This window comes from Apis florea, unplaced genomic scaffold (genome assembly GCF_048593485.1).
Source record: "Apis florea isolate Af1SG1 unplaced genomic scaffold, ASM4859348v1 contig_3587_pilon, whole genome shotgun sequence".
NCBI classification, from domain to species: domain Eukaryota; kingdom Metazoa; phylum Arthropoda; class Insecta; order Hymenoptera; family Apidae; genus Apis; species Apis florea.
Window position 1 is genome coordinate 2,348,387 of NW_028256789.1, and position 19,704 is coordinate 2,368,090.

Genomic DNA, 19,704 nt, shown 5'->3' on the forward strand with positions numbered 1-19,704 from the left:
CGCCGGTACACGTGTCCCGTCTCCCTCTCGCCATTCTTTCTACACCCATTCAAACCCATCGTGCGACTCGTCTAATATCGGGTCCCAACCCTTTATGCCCACCGATCTCTTTCCAAACTGACAAAAACAATTCGTTTTACTCGTCACTGATGTCAGCGTATATATATATATATCGATTCGAACAATTTAAACGATAAATTAAATTGGTGCGCGAGAGATTTCGATTTTTTCGAAAATAAGGTTGCGAAAAAAAAAAGTTTGTGAAACTTGTTCGCGATAAACTCGATCCCATCGCTAGACGTTTACAGAGGAACAAATACTGCTTCGGCTCGCGGCTGTATTTCGGGCGATTTTGTGCACTCCGCGCGGGACTGGCAGCTGCGTGGGCGTTCTATAAATGGGTTCTATGTCAATCCGAAGCTTAATTTAATGTTTCGAACCGTGGAAATGAACGTTACCCTACACGCTCCTTCATTAATCTTTCCGTATCGATATTTTTTTTCTTCTCCTACTACTTAATCCCCCTCCTCCTTTTTCTCTCGAGAGGTTTCGCCAACTTCCTGCAAAAAACATGGGAACATGAGGAGAAGGAGGAGGAGGAGGAGGAGGAGGAGGAGGAAGAGGAGCAACAGGAAGGAAAAGAGGGAGAGGGAGAGACGAGGAGAAAACGAAAACGCGTCGAAAAGCAGGATCGGTTTCACGAACGACACACGCGTTAATGCCCAATAAACCCGAGCTGATGATCGGCATACGGCTTCTTCCACACCACCACCACGCTTCGTCAGCCCCCGCAGACATTCTCCCACACCATAGACACGCTCTCTCTCTCTCTCTTTTTCAAGCCTCGAGTGGTTGTGATCCACGAGCGGAGCTAGTGTGGCTCACGCACGCACGCCGCGCGTACTACGAGCGCCGCTTTGTCACGCGTGCCGTTTCCTCTACGGTGTCTGCGTACGGTGCCCGTCTCTCGTCTCTCACCTAAGTTTATTGTTAGAGGGGCCGGCTAGCCGCGGACGGGGCATCAGGATTTAGTGCTTGTTACACGCCCATACCGGTACCACGCGCCCATATGCACGCGCTTCTTTCCCTTCGCTTCGAGCCACGAATCGTGTTCTTCATTTTCTCCAACGATCGATTCCCGATCGTTGATTCGCGGGGAATTTTCGTCGACGTTGTACACGACGGTCTTCGTGTGCTTCTTTTTCTTTTATCATCGAAAAGGGTGCAAGTGATTCGAGGAATGTTATCCGGGTGACAAGCAAGTTTCCCCGTAATCCCGGAAATTCGAGTGGAATTCGCGAGTATAAACAGACATCGAGGTAAAGCAACTCTGTCGTAACTTCTTTTTCCTATTCTTTTCTACCGCTGCTCTTCATCCCCATCCTCGTTCCTCGAAACGATATTTCGTCGATCGCGACGGAAGCAGACGTTTTCGTTTCGTTCTCTCCGTTTTTTCGACCGCAATAAAAAAGATAAAAACGCGTTAGCGGCGGGATAACGAAGGGGATAGAAGGTTTCGTTTCTGTCGGATGACGGGGCTTGATGCTTTCACGGGACATTCGACTTGGCCGGGTCGAGTGAAAAACGCGAAATTAGGATTTCGAGGACAGCGGAGTGGATGGAACACGAAAAACCAATTGCACGAGCGGTCGAGTGGCGAGGTGATGAGCCGGTGGATACGCGGCGACTGCGAAATGGGGGAAAATTGGCGGTATGGAAAGGTTGAAACGCGGTACTTCTTTGTGCAAACACGGCTCGCGTCGAAGCGCAGTCGTTGGGAAAACAGCAGGGTCGAAATAAAATTCGCGGGTAAAAGTGAAATTTACACGGTGGCCAACCCTCAACCCCCGTTTGCCCTTATCTTTCCATTTTCCATCGTCTAGGAGAACGAGAGAGACGCAAAACACAACTTCGGCTATTTCCATTCGTACAATTTCGTCCCCGATGGGAAGAAAAATTGAAGAAGAGAAAAACAACGCGGTGGAAAAAGGAAGAGAAACTCCATATTTTCTTTGCACCCTTTTATCACTTCCGGGCCGCGCATCGTTCCTCTTCCGTGAAAATTATACACCGAATCCCTCTTTTGATTCCTTCCTCGCCCAATTTCAGTCGTTTCGCAACGCATTTTAACCTTGCCCTCTTTCCGCTCGCTGCTAATACATCTCTAAACCCGGTCGCGCCATCACCCACCCTCTCCTTCTCACTCTCTTTCATCTCCCAAAGCCCTAATTAACTTTGGTAATTATGTGTACGCCCGGACAGAAGGGTTTTGCACTCGCTCCACACTCGAAAGACGTCGCGCGGGAGGAGCAAAGAGGAGAGAAGAGAGGAGGAAACGAGAGGGCCAATGCAGAACGATGCACGCGCGAGCTGCCGCGCAACCGAGCTTCGCCACCGTCAACCGGAGAATTCTCTATAAATAGCGCGCGAAAGGAGATCTCGTGAGATTTGACAGCTCTTGACGAGCGCTCGTTCCAATGGATATGCCCGTTCCGCGAAAACGAGGCTTCCGCTCGCTCCCTCGACGCTCTTTTTTTTTCCATGGAACCGCGTTTATTCCGATTTCAAAAGAGATCTGCTCAACCGCCGCCTGTTCCATCTATCGATCCGTGTATCCCTTCGCGGGGGGGAAAAAATTGGGATCTATCTTTCCACGATTTTACAACAATTTCTTTTTTCTTTTTTTTTTTTTTTTTTTTCGAATCTGCACACGTCCCGCGTTCGTTCATTTTTCACGACGAAACAATTTTTCGAAGGGGACGAAACGAGGATCCCCTGGAAGGGGATTAAAATTCAGCGATACGAATTTACATTAAACTCTCGTTCCAATTTTTTCGTTCTGCCCGCTTACGATACGGCGAGGATACGGTTATCGCGAGCACCTTTGATTTTAATTCACTCTTGAAAATCTCGTTACATCGCCCCCTCCCTCCTCCTCGTGCGTCATACGTTTACGAGAGAATACGGGGGCCCACAGCTCTCTGTTCTCCTCCAGCTTTACGCTCCGGGTTCCACACCTGTGCATCGTGTAATTTCCACCCTCCTCTCCGGATATCTTCAACCGGTGGGATGTCGTACGTTTTAAACGCAGCCCCGCCCCACCAAACTGTGGGAATTCTCCTTTTCGAATTGCATTAACGTGCCGCCGTTTCGAGAAATTACCTCCTCTGAAATTCCATGTTAGAAATTTCAACGCGATCGCCCTGCTTTCGCAAAACTTCGTATTATAACGAGCGTATTTTCTTAGAATGTTTGCTCGCCGCGGGGTGGAGAAAGGGGTTAAGTTACGTGAAAGAAGGTGTAAGTCGAACGAATCGTGGAAATCGTTTTTAATTTTCGTTATCGAGTATATCCAGATTGAAAATTCGTACGTTCTGGATTATCAATTAATTTTTATTACATTTTGATATAAATACGGATTACTAATTCGCAATAAGTGTTCGATTCTGTATTCTCCGTTTTTTGTCGGAACAGAATTATTGCGCAGAATTATTCCGTATATGGAATTTTATTTCATTATTCATTAATAGATAGCGGTTGTTTATTCACTTGTGGACGAATGTGTACAAGAGCGTACATAATGCAAGAGTATTATATATATATATATGTATGAAATATCTAAAGTGGAGTTCTCATTAAAATATTTAGTACGCAATATAAATCATATTCGGTTATGTTAACGAAACAATGAATTTGTATAAACATCAGCAATCTATTCATCGTGAGCGATATAATATAACGCGATATAATAGAGAAGATTAAAATACATCAAATTCGATGCAATTTTCGGTTATCTGTTAGCCGTAGACGTAAATGGTATTACATGTAAATGTACGCGAGCTCGGCGAACTTTTATCGATTTGTTCGGAGAAGGGGGGGGGGGGGAGGAGGGGAGAAAAAAAAGCTTCGTATGAAAAATATTACTCCACGTATTCGACTTACTTTTTCATGCAAATTCACACCCTTTGGGGGGTTAACGCCACGCAATTCCACTGAAACCGAATGCAATTTTTTTCCTTTCTTTCTTTCTTTCTTTTTTTTTTTTTTTTTTTTATTTTTCTCTTTTTCCTACGGAAATTAGATATCTCGGCACACGTCAACGATTTATAAACAGGGTGTAGAATTTTTTCGCGTCGCGAGTCAACAAGCCTATTTAATTAATAATACCTCGCAGGGATAATTTGCGACCGACCGTCTGGCATCAGCATCGTCATTGTTCTGTACGCCAGCGACCCTTCACGCCCGTTTCCATGCCGCGGCTTTAAAAATTGATCCACCGATGTCCCCAGACGGCGTCGAGCTCCAACCGGCAGACCGTAATTTTTCTGACGACGTTCTAAAATAAATATAAGACACACGATGAACCGCCGTAAAGAGAGCACGCTACGCCCTCGATACGGTAAATCAAATTTTATCGGTGGTACATCGCACTTTTTTCGAGGGGACGTTTTAAATCAATGATGATTTATCGAGCATCCCAGAGTTCACCTCTCCCTCTCGATTCTCCGTACTCTCGATGAGTGACAAATGACTGTATTTATAGAAAGTTGATCGAAAAATTGCGCCATCGAGGCGGCACTTCTGCTACAGAGCTTTCCACTTCCCTTCCCGAGTTTCGAGACTTTCGCAATTTTTACTATTATCCCGCCCTCCAAATGCGATTTCCTCGTGTAACGTTTCTCACCGATGCGATCTTTCTGGAAAAGAAAAGAAATTAGTTCAGAATTAGCGTGGAATAAATCAGAGGGGAATAATTTTCGAAAATATTTCAGAGGAATCGCGCGTGGAAAAAAAAAAGAAAGAAAATAAAAGTAAAACCGTTCGATCGTTAAGATTCACGACACTGAGTCTCTCGTCGTCCCTTTCATCCCTCTTAGTAAGTCACGCATAAAATCGTCGCGTGTGTCGCGCCGTGCCCTCGGCGCAATTGTGCTGCACGTGCAATTTAACGTTCCTCGCCCCGAAGAAAACGTTTCCATTCTCGAGGACGGAATAACTTTGCCTCGTCCTCGACGTGACAAGTCGTCGTCGTCGTCGTCGTCGGGGATGTTCGTGCCACCGACACGATGGGAAGAGACACGGTTACAATCCGCCGACAGTCTGAAGAATTAATTAAGACGATGTAATTACCTACTTGGATCCGTTTTAATTCGAACCTAGCCAAGTTGATCCGCGCCGGTAAACTGTGTTTTCACACCGCGCCTTCCCACTTAGCTGCAATAAATGCATAAGGATTTTGACACTGATGAGGATTAATTCAATAAGGGAGAAACGGGTTAAACTGTTTTCTATACAAAAACAGTAATAAGTCTTGCTACGATTTCCCCAGTTCTTGATTTCTCAAAAATTGAACGTCAAATTAAATTCTTCGTTTCTTCGTTGAACAGAAACGATGTTTGATCGATGCGTTAATTAATTTCGTATGTTTCTCTTTTTATAATATGAAAGATATATATATATATCAGAAAAGAGAAAACTCCGATTTCTCCTTTCTGTATCCATGAAATTTGATGTATCCGAGTGATTCGTGTCATCAAATCATCGCGACACAATTCCATCAAGCTCGACGTCCACCGTTTTCGTTTTTGCGGTATTATCGTTCAATTTCAAACGACAGACAGTTTAGATTCAATTAACCCTGCGATAGTGAGCCGCGTATTAAACTCAAACACCTGGTATTTTATATTCAAACATCCTGCCGCTGCGTGTCGGTCTTCGAGAAGGCCATCGGGGGGAGGGGGGGAAAAATAAGGAAAAAATAAGGATAGAACGAAATGGTTTCGCAATTTAATGACGAAAAATATCTTACCGGGCGATTTTCATTTTCCAGAAGCGGCAATCTAATCCAAACTCCTCCTCGTATCGAACCCCGATTCTCTCCAAGTTACTCGCGGATAACTGGAGGCCACGACGACGCTGGCACCGTTTTATTAAGAGATAAAAATGCAGTTAAAAACTATTACACCGGGAGAAGCCACGCGTCGTTCTCGTAAAGGAGCTACGTTGGAGGAAGATTCCGCTAGATTCCCCTGTAAACTGTATCCTGCAACTTTTGCACATCCGGGAGCACATCTTTAGGTAAACGAGCTCTTATCTCGAGCTTCGCAAAAAGCGGCAAGTGTACACACCGAGGTTTCGCGCGTGCCTATTCTACCGCGCACAATAGATAGAACAACACAGACGAGCACGCAAATCCATCGGGCTTGCTTCGAGTTTCTTTAACCAGTTATTGCAAATAAAGAAGAAGAATAAGAAGAAGAGGCTCGAGTGCATACTACTAACATCGGTGTTGGTGCAGTGTTCGTTCAAGTGTCCACGATGCGAACCGAGTGAAACGAGCCACTTCTAAAAACCTCCCCCCTCCCCCCTCTCTGTGCGCGCGTGTACGTGTGTGAGCTCGTGTCGTGGCCTCGAGTGCATGGTGGAATGTTAGTGGTGGAAAGTTGGTTCGTTTCGAGTTCGTTGCGAAACCCCTTTGCGAAACGCAGGGACAACAAGAGGGAAGGAAGAAGGCGGGAAGGAAGAGGAAAGGAAGGAAGGAGGAAGCCGTGGGACGCGGAGGAGGTGGGATTATTAAAGCGGCCGGACCCTAATCCGGTTGCGTTGCTCGCGTTTACGTGGCCGAGGCGAAAACTATGCGGCACGAGGCACGATGATGGGGCCAAGAATCGGTGGTGGCCTACCGAGCGGGAAAAAGTTGGACCTGTGCCAGCAGCCGCGTCACACTTGGACAGTGTTGCTGGTGTATTTGGGCATCTGCGCCTTGCTGCCTGTCACGATTCTCTCCGGTTGGTATATTCGATCGTCACCTTACTCTCTTCTTCTCTCTCTCTCTTTCTTTCTTTCTTTCTTTTGGGGGGAGGCTTCTTCTGCGCTTTCTCTTTCTCCTACATTTTTGCGCCTCCCGTCGCGAGAATGGAAGAGGAGAGATGGAGAAACACGGAAGAAGGGAATTCTAGAATTTTGAAATTCGCGTTAGCGGTATATCGGTTCGTTAGCCGGTTGAAATTTCACTCCGGTATTTCGATAGTCGCGAGGCGGAGGTGGGACGAAGATCGATAGAAAAAAAAAAAAATCCCTCAAAATGATTTGAAATAATTGGCCAGCTAACGCGAGGGATCCAGTTTCAACTTGATCATTTTTGATATTTCACAACGTGTACACGAAATTTGATACACGCGTTTATTAGCTTCATTGGCTTTATCGGTATCGATATTCTTTCCATTTCTATCGAAATGAAATTTAATATAATTTCGTTCGTTGTTTTTTCTCTCTCTCTCTCTTTTTTTTTTGATTTTAATCCACTCGCCTTTAACGGGCACGTTAAAAATTAATACGATCCGTACGATTACGAACGCGTATTGTACTTGAAAGCCTAAAACCGTTGCGTTTTATTTTAGACAATGGGCGGGAAAAAAGAAATAGAAACAGGGACGACGATGCGAATCGCCGGCATGGAAATAATGGAAAGTTTTTCCCCGCATCCCGTGCCACGATATGAAAAAGATTCTACCTGAGAAATGAACCGCATAAATCACGATACGCTCATCAAGCCTCGCGTCGACTCAATTTTGCCAAACTTTCCCCACAAATCTCGTTGGGGCCGCCTAGGCGTCGCCATCTCCATCTTCTTAAGAATTCTTCCAACTCTCGCCGTGACGAGTCAATTTTTAGAACGAGAAAAATGTTTTTTCTACCTATCCTACACACGATGACACTATCTTTTTACGTAACAATAACAAAGGGAATAAATATTCGAAGGATAATTGTGTTTCGAGCATCATTCAACTTCTTCTCTATTTCTAAACTCGCGTGCCTTTTTTATATATATCGAGATGTGTTTGCACGCACGAATTTAAAGCGCGCGTTAGAACGTTTCCTCGATTCTGATTCCGTTAAGTAAATATTTTATTTGTTGTTTATTTTCTCCCATTTTTCTCGATTGCGATATTTCAAATTCCATATTCCACTTTTTTTTCTTTTATCCTTTCGAATAAAATTAGAAAACGTATATTTTTACGTAGATTTTGTACAGATTTTGACGCATTTATTCATTTGCGAAAGGAAAATATTAAAATGTTCGGATTAAAAGGTAGGAAATTTTCTAAAAATCGAAACTCTGGAGCGGTCAAGAGGCTAACCGCGAATCGCAAGTGATCTCGTGGCTGAGTAAATTTAGAATCGGTGATATTCAAATGACTGGACGGGGAACGTCGTTTCCATATTTCTTTTTTTCTCGTCCAGGGGGAGGAGGAGGGGAGAGGAGGATCGATTTTTGTTAGTCGAACGGCGGCAATCCACCTCGCAATCATCGAAATTTCATTCTCTGCCAATTAACTGCATTTCGCGTTCCAATCTAACGTCCGATAATTAATGTAGAGAATTTTAATCGACATTGCGCCCAATTCGATTGAACGCATTAACGAGCTCTACACACCGAAACTGTCCGAAACTCGTCATCCCCTTTCCACGGCCCCGTTGGAAAACCGTTTGTTGAGCCAATCGAAAACTTTCATCCTGCTTCGTGAATCCGTTTTCCAACTGGCGAACAATGCAGCTGATCCTTCTTTCAAAAATAGAAATTCCCCCCCCCCTCCCCCCTCCCAACGTCGAATTATTGGTTTCGCGCGATATGTACAGAAATTAATTGGAATTGCGGACGATGGAATCGTGACAAGTTTCGCGATAATTTCGCTTGGTTTGAAACGAGAGAAAAAATTTTAAAATATATCCCGGATATTTTAGATGGAAACATTTCTCGAATCGAAAATAACTCCCTCCCCCCTCGATAAATTTCGTCGAAAAGTTTCGAATCGATCGAGTTTTCCACGAGTGTTTCTTTCACGAACGAAACGAGGATCAACGATTGAATACGGCGAGAATTTAAACCGAGACGGTCGAATTGCGAGTCGTATTAACAATTACCTTGTAATTGTCTACACCGACCAAGGATTTGTAAGGCAAAATTAAATTTCTCCCGCTATATTCCATTACGTGGATGTTATTCCGCCTCGACCGTCCCACCGTTTCTTCGCCATTGTGCGCTCTCCACCGCATTGTTACAATTTTGACAATTTAGTCATGCGGCCGACCGTGAAATTGAATGTTTGCTTAAAAACATACACGCACACATACGCGACGACGCCTGCGCGCATACACACACATTTTTCGTTTTATCCCATAAGAAATTGTCCAGCGGTTGTTCGTCGGTTTGCTCGAAATTTTTTGACGTTTCAAGACCGACCATTGTTCCTTTCGAGAAAGAAATTGCCGATGAGAAGATGTTTCCGATGACCACATGACCACGTTTCTATTCGAAGAATTTTCTCGTGGTGGTTACAGTTTTTAATTACGATTTTTAACAAGTTAAACTTTTACAACGGTAGAAATTTTTACAACACGTTTAGAGAGTAAAATATCTATCGTCGAACTCGAACGATAGAGCTCGAACAAAGAGACACATTTTTCCAACGATTTTTCGAAAGCGACGAAATAGAACGGTTCGTACCTTTGCGCACGTCGGATATTAAAAAATCATACCGGATTTATAAAAATATTGTATTCTATATCAAATAAATTTAAATAAACATCATTCCATCGTAGAGTTCAATTAATTTCCTGATAACGAAATAATAAATTAAACCGACAATGAGTTTTAATTTTGAAGAATAATGAAAGCTCGGTTTAATCCAATTTAATACTAAAACAACCAAACCCATCAAAATGACGGATTTCACATTTTGTTTGATAATTTTTGGCAAAATTAATATCGTATTTTATTGAGATAAAAATTTAATTATGTACACATATTTTTACGCATACTTTCGTCGTATCGCTTTAAACGCGTGTTCGTTTATCAAATAAATCGAATAAATACTTGGCTCTGCTTGCGTCAAAAAGTCAAATTTTTAAGTCGAAATTATTCGAAGAATATTCCTTCCTCTTTCTCCAGGAGAAAAAAGAAAGAATCACGAGGCGACACGTATCAGGGATGAATTTATTTTCGAAATAAGACCTGCCTCTCGTCTATGTTTCCACGTTTTTTTCGCGGAAACGCCCGGTTTATGACACGCACGTGTTACCATAAACGTGTCCGCCCCGCAACAAGGGACCAGGCAATTCCGAATGTGCCGGCCTGCATAAGTGCTTCCGTTAAATCTGTGTCAGGGAAAACAAAACGCTCGACAATTTCTTTCCCATCCCCTTCCATCCAATCCACCTACCTTGCACGTTTCTTTGTATCGCAGGGCACAATTAAAAGATAAAATCGAATTAAAGTCGTTTTAATCCCATCGTTTTTTAAACGTTTCGCGTAATCGTCACGCCACGTAGCTTTTAATTAAATCGAAAACGTTTCGGATTCGCCGAAAATTCTCTTTTATCCGCTCCTCTCTCCCCTTTAACCTCCTCTCTCCCCTTCGATGCAACGCAATAGTAGCATCGCCCAGAGATAAAATTCAGCGAGAGGTATTAATGATTTTCGTGAACGAACGTCACGGATAAATTTAGGCAGGGTCCGAGATTGGCGAGGTCAAGCGAAAAAGAGGAAGAAGAGGAAGAAGAGGAAGAGTTTCGTTATATATTCGAAATGTTGTTTCTCGTTAGTCGACGGCATCCCCAGCGGATAGTAAGTAGTATTTACCCGCACGTAACCGTGTGATATTAGTTCTCGAACGGAGTAGCGCATTCGAATCTGCGCCCAGTGCGAACCAAGCATCTGGCTTCGCCGGCGTAAACAGTTGCATCTGAGGCCTGGTTTCGTCGTTCTTAAACGAGAACACTGAGCTAAAGCAACGCTCGGGGATAACTGCACAAATAATCACACGATATTTTGGAGGGGAGGGAGGGGTTTTGCCATTTTCTTCGTCGAAAATTCGAGATGTTTGAAAATTTTATTTTTCCCCAAAGATTATCGGTAAAATTTAAAAATTTAAAATAGGGCTGGAAGACGCTAAGAAGGGAAGAAGGAGAGAAAGAAAGATCCCTTTAATTCGAAACAATAATCCCGTTTAAAAACGGGAACAGGCGTAGACATAAGCGTCCAGGAAAAATGTAAATTAATAAATTTAAAAGTTAAATAATACCCGCAAGTTTGGCGTTACGCGGTCGTGGAGGGGGAGGAGGAGAAGGGAGGGAGGAGAGGAGTTGCTTGAAATTCAGAAAAACCGAGTGACTACGTCTCGCCCCTACTGTAACAACGGCACAACTATTTATATATATACGTAAATAATGTAACAGCGCGCGTCGAAACGTTAGCCACCTCTTATCCGTGTCAGTTTAGGGAAATTAGTTTTCGGTGAAAACTTCCCCCTCCCCCGTTACATATTTAATTTTTCCGTGGTTGTTTGCGAAAACTCCTCCCTCTTTCCCCTGATGCGAGGTAAATTTAATACGCAACGAGGGAGGGGAAAGTCGTAGTTGTGTGCCCTCGAAACCATGCACGAGAATTTTAACAAGGAGAGTTTCATCGAGTATCGCGTTGCGTCGATCATATCTCGCGCTTTTAATTTCCATCTTTGCTCGCGTTCCTTTCATAATGGAAACGAAAGGACAAGGAAGAATTTTCATCGATTCGTTTAAATAAAAATCTTCAAAAAATCTTTCTTCGGAATGCTAGGAATATCGAGTTTTCGAGTATCGAGCAAGGAAAGCAATTAACGTTGTTGACTGGACTGATCTCGAACCCCTAATCTCTCTCTCTCTCCTCTTAATCGTGCTTTGCGTCTCTCTCTCTCTCTCTCTCTCTCTCTCTCTCTCTTTTCTCTTTTTTCATCTTTTTCATCTTCGCGACACAAGAGCTCGTAATCGAGATACAAATTAACGGGGCAAACAAATAATTCCACGTGACTTAATTGTAATGTTTACCCTTTGTCGCGACACCAGTGTTCACCGGATGAATGGGTTAAAGGATAATTTCGAATCCGTTGCTCGTCCGCTTTGTACGAGGGATCGGATAATTACTCGTAGCAGTGTTAAATCGACGCCACGATTTCATGAATCATCGATTCGAGCGCGCTATCGCGGTTTACGAGAATTTCAAGTTTCAAGTCGCGGTTAATACGAGAATGAAACTACTACTGTTAGGAGGGGAACGCATGAAAAACAGATCAAATATTCGAAACCGTGAAGTTAATATCGGTTTCAATACCGGCTGTTTCGATTGTTTATAATTTCCACCGAAACGAGATTGAAGATTATCGCGATATAAATTTCGTTCGAACCGAATCGATGGACGGATCTCTAATTTACACGTTATTTCATATCTTCAAATAAAAATATATAATTCGTCGCGTTAGTTACCCCATCGATCGAAAAATAAATCTAAACCTCGCAAAGAGAAGCCGAGGCTATAAATCTCCAAGGGTTGGAACATCGCCTTCGAGAAAGATACATTTTCACCCTCTGAAGAAGAAGAGAGAGAGAGAGAGAGAGAGAGAGAGAGAGAGAGAGAGACAATGACCCAAAAAGGGCGGTATCAAACGACGAGGAAGAAACCGCGGGCGAAGGAGAGGAGCGGTCTCCGGAAACTCATCTCGCGAGTAGGAGACAGCTCGAGGAAAGAGAGTCCTGGTTATCCAGGAAGAGAGGAGAGAGCCGAGTCGACCCGGGGAGAAGGAGTGACGCAGGCGCCGCCAGTTACTTACGCTTAGGACAATTTACCTTAATTAATTAACCGGCGTTGCGACGGTCCGCTAATTTATGCTCATGGAATGATTCACAGCTCTTCTCTCTCTCTCTCTCTCTCTCTCTCTGTCTGCTCTGCCTCTTTTCCTCCTGCCATCTCCCACACTATCCCCCATCTCGAGATCGGTCCTCTCCCTCTTGGCCAACGTGGACGAGAAACGAAAATTTTCGGCGCCCGCGCGCGCCATCTCCAGAGACAGATAGGCGAGCCGCTCTAATTAGAAGTCGTCCGGAACGTTTTAGATTGCGCTCGAGAATCCGGATGACCGACCGCGCCCCATTTCGCAATCTTCTCCGCGGCAGGAGTGTTTAAATGACTCGGCTCGATTGTCTCGGAATAAAATACGCCCGGAATAAAGAAAGGGGAAGGGTGAGGAGAGAGAGAGAGAGAGAGAGAGAGAAGAGAGAGAGAGAGAGGAAGAGAGATGGTGAAGAGAGATGGTGGTCGTTGCAGAAAGGGGAGGGTTTACTTGTTGCTCGTTTCGATGCGTGTTAATTTCCGCCGAGTTTCAACGCGTTATCCATCCATCTGGAGTAATTTAGAAGCGTGCATTTTCTCGTTCTCTCTCTCTCTCTCTCTCTCTCTCTCTCTCTCTCTTTTTCCCTTTTCTCGAATTTCGCGCGCTCTGAATTATCGGGATTATGAAATTAATCTCGATCCACTTGGGCTTCATTAAAGTTAAAGTTTGGAAATTCGCTCGAAGCTCGAAATAGAATAGGATATATCAAAGAAAAATTACAACGGATTATTTTTCCTCCCCCTCCTCCGTTGCGATGAAATGAAATTTTCTTGTTTTTAAAGTTTTTTACGCGTCACGCTTTATTATTGAAAACGCGTCCCGCAGTTGCGCGAATTTTCCATCATTGTTATTATATCACATTATTATTATTATATTATGGTTATTACATTATCCAGTTGGGAATACTCCTCGTTGGGGACGCGAAAGAATTTTCATAACGTAAATGTATCCATCATACCCGCTCTGTAATAACTGACATATGACACCGCTTAAGGCAGTGTTTTCCAACCTGTTTCGAATCGTGACTCCCTTTTTCTACGTAATGTTCAAATAACACGCGAGCCCGCCCCACGTATTTGTATAAAAATCAGGGCTACTGTCAATACTAGAATATTGCAGCGTACCCCATATCGAGATAAACAAGGGACGAAAACATTTCTCGATGAAATTTTTTTTTTCTTCTTCCCCTTTTAAATAATAATTTCAGCTAAAAATAATCGATAATAAATCTGAACGGGCTTCTCCGAACGGGTTGAAAAACGGAAGATATATTTTATTCTCGATTTGCTAGGAATAGAAATCGAAAATATAGGGGAAATCGCAATTTCCTTCACAAAGGAATGCAAAAACTTGGGGTGGGACTTTTCGTATTCCGAAAAATTGGAAAAAAAAAAAAAAAAAAAGCTTTTTTTTTCGACATCCACGAATCGTTTCGTCAACGGGGATTTTCGTAACGGGGAGAATTCAAAGAAAACAGGAGGAAGAGGAGGAGGAAAACGAAGTTTACGTTTCTCGTGTATCTGGGATTTACATGTGGAATTAAGCCATCCCGTACGAAACTTCATCCCTGCCCATTGTTATTTTATCTCGGCGCAATCTGTCCACGGATTGGTTCAATCTGGCCAAAGGCAGCCAGACGCACAGCCCACGAATTTCTCTAACAGAGTTTCATTAACGAAGTCATGCAGCCGCGTTCCATTCGCATCGGTACACATGTAACTACGAAACGAAAGAGGGACTACTACAACCCGGAACCCGGTTGTACACGGCGATATTAAAATCACTTGGCCGTGATGTGTTTCGTATTAAATTCTTGAATCGCTAATCATTTTTCGTGGTTTTCTGTTTGAAAACACGAATCTTCTCTTTGAACTCTGGTCCGCAACTCTTGTCCCAACTTTTCCAACCCCCATCCCTTTCGCGAATCGATATTCACGATGTTGCCGTTTTATTAACAGGCAACTCGTTCTTAAGCTACTACGATTTTTCCATGAAAAATTCATTTGTAAACATTTATTCCTTCCTCTTTCCTTTTCCATCCCTCCCTTTCCCCCTCCCCCTTTTTTTATTATTATTATTATTTTATCGAGTCAAGTTCTCGCGATTGCAACACAAAGTTGTGTTGTCGTTCAAAAGCGTTCAAAGAAGTGGAATAATTTTCGAGAGGTAATTTTAGAAAAAAGGCGATTTTTGTTTCCTTCTCTCTCTCTCTCTCTCTCTCTTTGTCTATCTCACCCCTTTCGAGGCAAATGTACAACCAGGATTTCTCGTTCGGGTAGTTAGAAACCGTTCGACGGAGTTTCAAGTGCCAACGAAACTTGAACGGAGTTCCCGTTACGGTTTCGCGGATTTACACAACCCCTAAACGTCGATTCGCAGCCAATTTCGGTCAGAGCTTTCCGAACCGAAGGATCCACCCCTTCATTTCTTTTTTTTTTTTTCTTCGAAGAGAACGAGACACAGAGGGGAGGGGAGGCGGATTTTTCTTCTTCTTCTTCTCGAGGCCGATTCTCGCCCCGAATTTTTCTCACGTTAACGACCCACGAGATAAATGATTCTTTTTCCCGTGCGCGGGGAGAGAGAGAGAGAGAGAAAACGATGATACGTACGCCTATTGCTTACATCCGTTAAATTCGAGTCATTATATAAATTATCGTGTTCGGGGAACGCGTTGGTAAAAATATTTTCGAGATACTTTCGAGAGAAAGTAAGTGTTGGTTGGCTCGCCTCGATCTCTTTTGAGAATTAAAGTGATGCGATGTGGGCGAAAGGGAAGGGAGGGAGGAAAAATCGCGAGGGAGAAGAAAACCTCGCGTTAATCATTAGTTTGATATATCTCGCGAAAAATTTCACTTAACGAGCGTCTTAACGGCGGTGTAATTAAAATAACCGGGGAAGGGAGAGAGAGAGAGAGAGAGAGAAAAGGGGGGATGCTTATTAACGGAGCGCATAATTAATGAACCGTTAAAAGCGGAACAAGTTGGAAAAAAAAAAAAGAAGCTAATAAATGACATTATTTACAACGTATTTCGCGCGAGAAGGAATGAATTTACAATATAATACTGTACCGCGCCAGTGAAATATTGTAACGCGAAAGAAAGATTATAAGCGAACAAGTTGGCGGCGCACAAGCCTCCCTCCCCCTCTTCTATACACGATGCTTTTTACATCGCCCCGTAATAATAACTTTGTTTTAACACGGACCGGCTTTGTTTGCTCAGTCGCTTGGTCGATAATGTGCAATATTTTAGATTGCATTTTAACCGAGTAATGCAAACACACGCCGCAAATCGCACGCGATGACAACGAGTTATTCAGTCCGGATTTTGCATGTTAATTTATTTATTCGCAGTGGATAAAAATTATCAAACCGAACTTTTTCGCGCGCGCGAAATGTTGTATACAACATTTTGCAACATCGATGCACCATCGTGCCGATGATGCAACGATGATCAAGGATGGGAAGGGATGGAAAAAAAAAAAAGAAAGAAAAGGAAAGGAAAGAATTCTTCGCGAGGATGGAAAGAAAAAAAGAAGAAAAAAAAAAGAAAAAAAAACATTTTCCATCCAGGAGACGAAGCACGGCGTTCATAGTTTGCCTTCATTTTTCGGATTCGATCGATTCTTTCTACACGTGTCCCGACCACGGATTATCACGGCGTAAAACGGAACACCGAATATATGCCTATCTATCCGGCATTTATCGACTTTCACGATCGTTCGCGCAATTAAAACGAATTCTCGCGGCTGTAATAACGATCCGTGGCGTTCCGCCGATACGCGGAATTCCACATGTCCCCCGCACAAAGTGCCCACCGAAAATTGCACACGGATGGATCGAACGTGCAGGGGTTACAGGGACAGGTGGTGGGGGGAGGGATTCGTACTTATCCTCGTCGACGAAACGAAGGATCGGAAACGTGTCGAACCATCGAAGAAATTTGATTTCCTTTAATCTGGTATCGACGTTTGAAAATTCATAGCCCCTTGTCGGAGACGAGTCGATATAATTGTAAATGGATTTTTTAGCCCCATTACGAAATTTTCGATAACGTTCAAATTTTTTTTCAATCTTTTAACATCATAATCTTCCTCTTTTTTTAATAGATAAATTTTCGCCCACGTCCGTCGTAATGCATTATCAATCTCGCGATCCCATCGCGGAAAATCCAATACGTTTGTCCAATTTGATAAAATGTATTTCCTATTATATCGGAATATGAAACGTGATTATTTCGATGATTCCATGGGATATTCAATCTCGCATAAACTCGCGGTAAATGTTATCGGCGGAACAAAATATCAAATATCCCGCCTCCTTTTTTTCTTCTTTTTTTTTTTTTTTTTTTTTAATTAATTCGGCCCGTTTAATTTCGTTCGGTTTATACACGAACGGGGGGGGGGGGGGGAGGAGGAGGAGGAGGCAAGGCACATTTCACGGGATGACCGTTTAATCCCCCGTAACATCCCCCTTTCGGTCGGGGGATACGTTTATTCCGGTCTTCAAACACCGCGCCAGCACTATGGAATCATCCGACAAACAGGCGCGACGAAATTATGGCACGATATTCGACACATCCGGTAATCCAGCAGCATCCCGCAACATCCGAGCAAATCGAATTCGGGTCAGGTGGTATGCCGGATACGTAGGTGTCGATCTAACGTCCCTGCCCGATGATCCGATCCCCGCAAACGATTTTACCGTCAAAATCACACTTATATATAATTCACAACGTGTAACAACGTTCCCGCCGAACCACGGGAATTTTGCCAATTACACCGTTAACAAAGCGATCCACGGAAGAATGGAATTAATCTCGATGTGAAATCGAGGAGGATATTTCGACCAGATTTTCGACAAATTGATTTTATATGGAATTTCGATTGCGTATTAATATATATAAAGCGATCGCGAGAAATTCCCCGAGAGAATATTTCGTGAATAATTATCGTGGAAAAAAAAGATTAAATCGATGGGATCGAGGCTCGAAAGGGGTAGGAGATGTTCACCGTGTCCACGAAGGGGTCGGGGATTTGCAAATGTCACGAGAGGTAAATCCAGCCCTGTCGACTGTTAATTCGCCTCTGACGGCGTGATTTAGAGTTGTCACGCGTGTACACACAATGTGCGTGTTGTGTGCACGCGTGGGTGGATATTCCAACGTATAGAGACATGCGTGGCTGCGCCTTATGTATTCTGGGATGCCGCGAACAAACGAATGTTTTCCTGTTTATACTGTTGGCTGGTCGGATTGGTCCCGATGAACTGGTGTCGTCATCGAATTCCACGTTTTTTCCCCTTCCATCAGTTTTTTTCCACCTCCGCCGACGACAAACGAATCGGATCCAACACGAATACCAACATCTCGTTTCATCGACGACGACGAAACACGCTCGTCGCTCGATTGCTTCTTCTTCCTTCGTGGATCGATTTACCCCGTGGAATCTGATTCATTGCAGTTTCCGAAACGTAGCCAACGCAATGGCGCATGGAACAGCATCGCTGTACACGCTATTTTCAACGTTTCTCCGAACCGTTTCACTCGGAAGAATGTACAAACTGCTATCATCTAAAATTAGTCCCCGATACCGTCCTTAGAGAATTGCATCTGGCAAAGGAACGGGGGCGTGATTCCGGCCACGCAAATTTTTTCATCCCAACTTCCTTATTTATCTCCTCCTTCCCTCTTTCTTCCCATCGATCCATCCCTCTTGCCCCATCCTTCTCCCCTGGACCCGTTTCTTATTCCATTTCCTCTCCTTCCACCCCTTTCTTTCGCCCCTCGCCCTTCTCGTATCGTCCCAAATCCCTCCCCTCCCCACCATCTATCCACCGTTCCCCTCCTCCCTCCCTACTTCCTCTTCCTTCTCTCCTTCCGTCCTTACGTTCCTTCACAATTTCGCCTCGAATTTCGCTATGTGCTGACGGGCCAATGGGTTTCCGGAAAGCATTTGCCACTGGTTTCTTCTTCCATCTTCCATCACGACTGGTACAGGATGCCGGGGCATGCATGCACACGCACACACACGTTTACATCCAAACCTGGGCCCTTTTTGTTCTACTTTTATGCATTTTCGCCACCAGCCCATCCTTATAACCACGAATATAAAAGTGAAAAATGGCCGGTCGACAGACATTTTCGGTTTCACGATCCTCGCTGTTTTGCTCGTGTCACGTTCACGGAAATCCGTTGGAATTCCTCTTCCCCGCTCACCGATATTTATACGCTCGACCGATCCCTGTTTCTAATACCGTTCGATGGTGGGACAGCTTCTTCCTGCCGCCACGTTACGGCCCCCGGATATATATTTTCCCGCTCGTTTAAAAGTCGACAAGCTACTTCGACGTTTTCTCGAACGCAGCTCGAAAAAGTTGGATCGGTTACTCGACCGATCTGAAATCCGTACGCGTGTCCAGAATTTATTCGTTTAAAAAGTTTGGCCCAACTCGTTACACGATTCTTTTGCATCGTTGCATAATCGATGATGCGCTTTTTCGATCGAAATTCTTTATACATAAAAAGGTCGCAATGTTGATTGTTCGTCCATAAATAATAAATTAGAATTTAACCAGACTGTTGTTATTATATGCACTGCCCTCATCGCATTGTCCTCGATAATTGCATATAATTTCGTCGACGATCAATTACGCTTTACGCTTCGGCTCGCGCATCCATCTTCGCAAGATGGAATAATAACAACAGAAGAAAACTCACATTTTTTTCGCACGTTCACAGGAATTAAATTTTTCATAATTATCCTTCGTACGTAAATCTTCCTCGAATGAAATAAAAAAAAAAAAAAAAGAAAAAGAAAGAAAAAATAGAGGAAGCCGATCTTCTTTTTCTGCCCTGCCCTCTACGGTTTTCAGAATAATACATCGCCATCGCAGAGCTGCACAATGATTAAATTACTCGAACAACAGGCATCGTAATGGAATAATACCCGCGGTAATTGCATTGTGCAACTAATTGGAGGGACGAGCTTCGCACTTTGGCCA

The 19,704-nt window shown here is 43.7% G+C and overlaps 2 protein-coding genes across 9 annotated transcripts in view; one reads left to right on the forward strand and one right to left on the reverse strand.

Moving 5' to 3' along the window:
* The window catches only part of LOC100867009 (DNA helicase MCM9), a 77,999-nt gene that overhangs the window by 19,991 nt on the left and 38,304 nt on the right, over positions 1–19,704 (reverse strand). For 5 of the 6 annotated variants that reach the window (XM_086914330.1, XM_086914336.1, XM_086914329.1 and 2 more), the window contains exon 3: positions 4,168–4,697. The exons of the other annotated variant lie outside the window; for it this stretch is intronic. The gene's annotated coding sequence lies outside the window, so the exon portion shown is untranslated. The remainder of the gene's footprint in view (positions 1–4,167; positions 4,698–19,704) is intronic. 6 annotated transcript variants of the gene reach the window in all.
* LOC100867244 (zwei Ig domain protein zig-8) overlaps positions 1,031–19,704 on the forward strand; it is a 90,018-nt gene continuing 71,344 nt past the window's right edge. For all 3 annotated transcript variants that reach the window (XR_015294164.1, XM_003692597.3, XM_086914338.1), the window contains exons 1-2: positions 1,031–1,319; positions 5,831–6,788. Coding sequence is in view for 2 of the 3 variants with exons in the window: in XM_003692597.3 (XP_003692645.1) it covers positions 6,653–6,788 (136 nt within the window). In the remaining variant the exon portion in view is untranslated. The remainder of the gene's footprint in view (positions 1,320–5,830; positions 6,789–19,704) is intronic.